Source organism: Condylura cristata, unplaced genomic scaffold, assembly GCF_000260355.1.
Source record: "Condylura cristata isolate star-nosed mole 26May11 unplaced genomic scaffold, ConCri1.0 scaffold00008, whole genome shotgun sequence".
NCBI lineage: Eukaryota > Metazoa > Chordata > Mammalia > Eulipotyphla > Talpidae > Condylura > Condylura cristata.
The window spans coordinates 24,353,804-24,360,807 of NW_004567109.1; the positions used below are offsets into that span (position 1 = coordinate 24,353,804).

Consider the following 7,004-nt stretch of genomic DNA (forward strand, 5'->3'; position numbering starts at 1 on the left):
CAAGCTGCTGCAGTTGCTGGCTACAGCTTGCAGCACTGAGACTTAATCCCTGTGCCATTAGAGATTATTTTGTGATGCCAAATTTTCTTCCTTAGCAAGATACTAAAAGCTTCTCTGAGAATAAACTTTCAGTGTTGGTGCACAGGGCTTGAGAAAGAAAAATATGTTCATATTCTACATATTAGAGAGATTGCATAGGCTTAAGTCAATTCAATAACCATTTTATTCATTTGAGTTTACCTATTGAGCACTCAAAATGTGTCAGTCATGTTCTCGATAGTGGAGATAAAACTGAATGAAAACAGGCAATCCATCCATGCCCAGGAAGTTGACAATTCAGTTGCCTTATATTTACTGAGCATCTACTGTGTATCACAAGATGAATCAGAGTTGGTTTCTGTCTTCAAGGAGTTCAAAAAAAGAAAAGACAGACATGCAAATTTAGTAGGATACATATAATAATAGAATATTATGTATGGTATGAAGACAGAATGATTAATTATGCCAAATGGAAATAAGCACAGAATATTATGGTAGCATAGAGCAAGGGTATTTAATCTAAGTGAAAATGAAGGGAAAAAAATTAAGAGAAAATTTCCTACAGGAGATTAAGAGGAAGGAAAGGATACCAATTAAATTTATACTTAAAATGACTTATTTTAAAATCCTCACTAAACTAAATACATCTTTTCCTCTGGTTTTAGATTTTATGGTTCCATATGATACTTCTTTCTAGGAGTGCTTTAATGATAAAGCAAGTTTTTAAGTCTTCTTTACAAAGGTCATCTTTCCTACCAAAGTCTGACCCATAATTCTCTCTGATGACACAGGCAAGCTAATCCATCAATAAGTTAGTTTTAAGTAAGTACATATGCTGTTAAGCCTTTGTCCATTTCCCAGCAGCCAGAAGTCTCAGAGATCAAAATGAACGTAACTAAGAAGTTCAAAGGAGACTATGCTGATTAAATTTTGGTAACATCTGAATCTTCAGATGTCAATATGCTGTTACCATCTAACAGTCCTGTTAGACTGGTAATAAGATGCATGTTCTTGCTTTAATTTTTTTTTTTTTGTTATTTAAACAAAGTTTATGTCATACAACCTCTAGGACATCTAAAGGAAATCAAGTATAGACAAGTCATATGGCCATTTGAACTGAACATCGAGGAATCAAGCCTCCTGCTTCCATAGCACCACAGAGTCTCTCATTTCTCTTCTCTCCACTCTGCCTTCCTATGCTCCCTGTGCTCATGGCTAGCTACTTAGTTCATAACTTCATATTGCATGTGGTTTTAATTATCACCCTGATCGAGACCTTGTAGTACAACTGTGGTGTTTGCATTTTCCTGTTCCTATTTACCTTGCAATAAGTGAAACAATGGGACAGAACCAACTTAAAAGCAAAAACAAACAAAAAAGATTTTTTGTAAGCTGACAAGTTGTACAGCACATTACAATATTCAGTTTAAGCTCTGCTCTTGCTTTGCATATAAAATCCAATACATTTTCAATTAAATTGTTTGAGAATCTTTGGATCATTCATTGATAAACTGCATTCAGAAATGGAGAAAAAACTAAAACATACATATGCAATATATTTTTTAAAATAAAAAATAATATCGTATTATCTTGAATATATATACTAATATTGCAACTTACTTTAAAATAAACATAGCTTGGAAATCCTTCCATATCATCACAGAAAAGTCATATTTCACTTCCACAACTCTGAGGTAAAACTAATCTAGCCATGAATAAAGAATCGCCCTTAAGTCCTGCTGTAGTTCGTCATGCTGTGTCTATATTTTTCTAATACTAGTTTTTTTATATATAATATAGTTTATTTTTACATCATTTTGTACATTTTTTTTTCATCTCATTGCAATCCCCGTGGGTTTCCCATTACCGAGTCACCAGTGTGCCATCACCATAGTCCAGTGCACTTACCTCCCCCCCACCCCCCCACCCCCCATTTTTGATCCCATTCCCCCCTCCACCCCCACAAAATGTCTCTGGTATATGGCTGTTCATTATTCTTATTATTTTCCCACCAGGTCCATTATACTCCTGTTATGAAACCATCTGCTAATACCAGTTTTTAAAATAAAGTCTTTAATCCCAACAACTCTGAGAGGTAAAGGGTGGAGTGGAGAGTTAGAGAAAGGGTCTTTTTAACAGCTTGAGATGGGGTGGTTGTTTACACTGAGAATCAGTATCATTCTCTGTTGCAGAGGCTACGAAAAGTACTAGTTGGCAGAGCTTATGGCCAAGGGCCACAGAACCAGGCTTGTTCTCAAGGCACATACTATTGTCCTACACTTACTGGGTGTGGGAACAAGTAATTGGATGCGACCAAATGAGCCACAGTGGCCAGGTGCGAAGTTGTCTACATATCCAGACACCATAAATTACAATCCTATTTGATACCAATATGGAAACATTATATATTTTAAATGTGACAATGGAATTTCAGTATTTAAAAGATAAAAAGCTTATCTATATTTTAGAGATACATATTGAAATATTTACAGATAATTACAACAGAAATAGCTGCAGATGAAATTTTATTTTAATGACTTGATTTAAAGAATCTAGTATGATAGTGGGGAGATGGGTGATAGCATATTGGTCATGAATTGATAATTGCTGAAGCTTTGTTATGGGAATATAGGAATTCATTATGTTACTTTCTCCACTTTAGTATTCGTGTGGAATTTCCCACAGTAAATAGTTAAAAAAAAAATCATGATCTTGACCACATTGCATCACCTCCCAGCACATCAAAGTCAGGGCCTAAATCACATGCTTCATTTTCATGTGGGAGTAAAACATAAAGCCTAAAATGGCCAAAATTTAATTAACTTCACGTTTGGAATATAGATAGCCTGGACTGTTAACCGGAAAACAGGTCTTGGATCATGCTTTAATCTTGGTAGCAAATTTCCTTGCAATATAAAAAGCAAGGTCTCCTTAATTCACTCTGGAGCTCAGTCTGTAAATTCTGTGTGGACAGAACCTATTTCTGTTTATTCACCGTTGATCCCACAGTTGATCTAACATGATGCTTGCCTTATAATAGGTGCTTAACAAATTTTTGTTGACTAAATGAATAAAAAGAAAATTAAGTCAGTGGGAAGCAGAGCAACAGTGTCCTAGGGAGGGAAAGAAAGAAAATTTTCCAGTAATTTTTTTATTACTGGTTCTACACAGGCCTTCCTGTAGAGGTTTATCAAATGTGGAAGGAGAGGATACAGCAAGAAATATTATATGGGCAAAAAAGAACAACTCCCCATTTTGTGTTTGTGCAAGTCCATCAGACATTTAACTCAAACTCTTAGACTCTCCTTTAACTCAAACTCTTAGATTCCTTTCCCTAACTGGTCTGAAGAACCTTGCTGCTGTAGTTCAGCCCATTTGCTTTCTGGTCTGCTAGTGCTATTCAAGGCTGAAACTCAGAGCAGCCATTAAAGGATACTAACTGTTGCATATATTATAGTTATGCTTTTCTACTTGTTTCTCTGAGTAATCCTTGCATTTCCTATCTAAAATCCTTGAGATTAACTGCAAAAGGAGGTTCTCTCTAGAAACAAGTCTTATGATTTTCCAGAAACAGTTTCTGAGGAGAACTTAAGGTCTACAATTCAAACCAAAATCAGGAAAAGTACCAAAACTTGTTTCTGCATCATGAATACTCACTCAGGGATGTGGACTTCTTTCTCAAAATTGGAGTGAAATTTGTTCTTTTTCCCCTCCTCTTAAGTAAGTCTCTAGCCCTTTGCCAAGAGGGCTAACCCAAAGGATAATTGTCAAGGGAAGGACATTTGCTTTCAGATAAAGAACATTAGAGCTAGGAAGCTCACCCTTGCTGAAGAAAGTAAGAAGAGTTTGGAACTATGTAGAGAGAAGCATCAGAATTACTGTTAGTTGTACAAAAATATTTTATACTCGAATACCCCCAAAATACAAGGCAGGGGTGTCTTTGTGGTATAGCCAAAATAACAGTATGCTGATAACATGACTTCATTTCTAAAACAAATGTGTCATTCACTTAAACTGGTTAGCTAACAGTTTAAAATCATTAATCCAGTCACAAGATTGTTTGACTCCACCTGCTTCTTTCTTACTTATTTTCCATGAGGAAGTCCACCACGTATTTTTTCAAGCAGTAGAGATGGGCATCCACAAGGCCTGTGTGGAAACGTATTCTAGGGTGCCTGCAAAAAGGATAAGAGAGAAGGGGCTCAAAACCAGGTAACAGTTTGCAGCTAGCCCAAAAGCAAAGGCTTAAGGATACTGATATGGGAGTTCTTTCAGAAATAACCTAAATGTATGACTTTATAAAAAGAAAGAGTTAAAAGTATAGTAGAATAAGTTTCAGAATCCATGCTGGTTAAGATACCTCAGGTAAGCTTGTTGATCAGGTAAGCTTGATATTTCTCCACCCTACCCCCAGCTGTAAATTATGGAAGTATTTTAGGAATTATGGCTTGTTGGTAATAGTGGGGATACTAATTTAGATAAATAGCATTTCAAGGTTGTCCATACCATCAGGTAAAGTTAAAGTGCAAATCCAATTATCATCATTTGTGGCCTCAGAAATATAGATCTGACCATAATCCTGGAGGTTTTATTTAAATTATTGCCTTTCCAGATATAAATGTCTAAACTTTCCAAATGAATGTGTGAATATTTTATTTAAGAGATGTCCTTTAGAACTTTTAAAAAATATTTTCATTACCCTTACAGTAAAAAAAACCTTGACTAGTATTCAAAAGAAAACAACCTAACATTAAGGAAAAGTTACATGAATTTCTTATTAAATATTTGGCACAAATGCCTTTTACTTATGAGTTATTAAAAACACATGTCTTTCAGAAATAAAACAGGGATTTTAGAACTGGAGGGAGGCGTCTTTAAAGGACTATGCCAATTTCATCTGGGGGAAACTGAGACTTAGAGAAGCAAAGTGATTTGTCCAAGGTTATTTAGTGGCTATGTCTCAAGACTAGATTCTAGGTCATCTAAACTTGTATTTCCAGTACCCTGCTCTTCCTGCAAAATTCTTTCCTACTGTATATAATGCCTCTCCAAGTCAGTAACATATCAATTCAACATGTGGGAAAGGTAGTGTGCATTCTCTAAGTCCATGGTTAAATAGAGGTGGGGAGACTGCCTCTGGTTTTGACTACAAGCCTAGCCGACTCCTACTCCAACAAGTGTCTTATAATACCTCGCTGTCCAGGACCAAATATGCCCAAGTTCCAATGAAACAAAACAAGAAAATAGTAATCATTGCAATCAAGAAAATAGTAATTCTCAGGCCTCCCTGGTGGTATAGTAGTTAAGGACACAGTGCTATTAAGACATTGCTAGCCATCTCCAGCCAGAGAGCTGACCCACATGGCACAGCAGACTTCTCCTGTCCCACCTGCTGCTCCCCTCAGTAGTGTACTTCAGTAGATCTGTCTCTGTCCTCTCACCCCTCCCACACCTCTGGTCTACACCCTAGTTCTTGTGTGCATAAATAAATAAATAATAAAAAGAAAATAGTAATTCTCTTCTGAGAAATGGAGAAAACAAAAAGTTTGCTCATTCCATCATTGTCCTTTTTCCCTATAACCAGTACAAAAGTAAGAAATAAGAGGTTTCCAGTTCTGTATTAGGTAGATAAAAATAACTTTCTAAGATTACTTTGATATATGCCCAACAGTAACTAGCCCCTCACTTTTGAATATTCAGTTAAGAAGAAGATAGAAAGTATTATAATCTCATATTTAGAAATGCTTGGAAAATCTGAACTTAATTAGCTTTTATCAGCCATCTCTCTGAGGTCAGCCAGGAGAAGCACAGTGCTCCAGAGGGTAACAGGAATGAAGGGAAGAACTTTTTTATTACTTATTTATCCAGTCAGCGGCCTTATTACAAATACATGCCAAAGATCCCAAATCACTGGGGTGTAGATTCCAAGTTAGAACAATGGAAAAATATCTTCCAACAACCAAAAAATGCAACCAAATCTTAAGAAACTTCTAGATTTGATCTTAATGGCCCCAGTGCTTCCCCAAAGCCTGAAATGAACAGCTATAAGGGAAAAATACAATTCTATCAACTCTTCATTTTCACTTACTTCTGACTATGTCCATCTTCTTTGTTCACATCAGGCCCAAACCTTGCTCACTTTGGCAGGAACCACTGGACTAAGGCCTTCACTAATAGCTCGCTATATGGAGCAATTAGCTAGTTCCCAAAACTAGGAGGTTAGAGAGAAAGCAGGAGACAGTCTCTGCCCTCCAGTAATAACTACAGAAATATATGGTTCTGGCTTTCTAAGAACTTAATGTTTAAACTTGTCAACTCTAACATGGAGCAAAGAGTGAATACTGGTACTTGATGGATTCACAGTTGTCAGATCATTTGTTTCATATTAAAATAGATAATCACAGTTATCTATTTTTCTTTCTGTGTTTCAAAGGACACAATCCCTTTAACTTTTGGAATCTTCTACCTTCAGCAATGCAACACTGTAATGTCTTTACACCATAAACCTTAAATCTATACTGTATACTGCTATTAGATTATCTTTCCAGGATCCTGAATTTGAACCATCATTTCACTCTTCCAAAAGTCTTTAATAATGCCCTGGAATTCAAGATCCTTTTTTTTTAAATTCTTAGATCATCTGCAACAGAGATTTAATTTTGTAAAAGTTTTGAGATGAAATCTTTCTCCTTCATATGTACACATGTTCCTCTTGTCCTCCACCAAACCATCCCCACCAATGCTCCATTTACCTCCCTATTCCCTACTTTCTCCTGTTCCCTCTGGTAAACAGTATATTTATTTTTCACTAAGTCCAAGATATGTTCCTGTTCCATACACAAGATTTTGCTTGTGTATGTTTTTGTTATTTATATTATAGATGTGAAACTATCTGATATTTTCCTTTCATTTTCTGATTTGTTTCATTTAATATAAACACCTCAACCATGCATTCTGTGCCAACA

At 36.0% G+C, this 7,004-nt stretch overlaps 1 protein-coding gene across 2 annotated transcripts in view; it reads right to left on the reverse strand.

Moving 5' to 3' along the window:
- The window catches only part of EIF2B3 (eukaryotic translation initiation factor 2B, subunit 3 gamma, 58kDa), a 59,527-nt gene that overhangs the window by 19,603 nt on the left and 32,920 nt on the right, over positions 1-7,004 (reverse strand). For both annotated transcript variants that reach the window (XM_004678934.2, XM_012721996.1), the window contains exon 6: positions 4,125-4,214. In XM_004678934.2, coding sequence (XP_004678991.1) covers positions 4,125-4,214 — 90 coding nt within the window. The remainder of the gene's footprint in view (positions 1-4,124; positions 4,215-7,004) is intronic.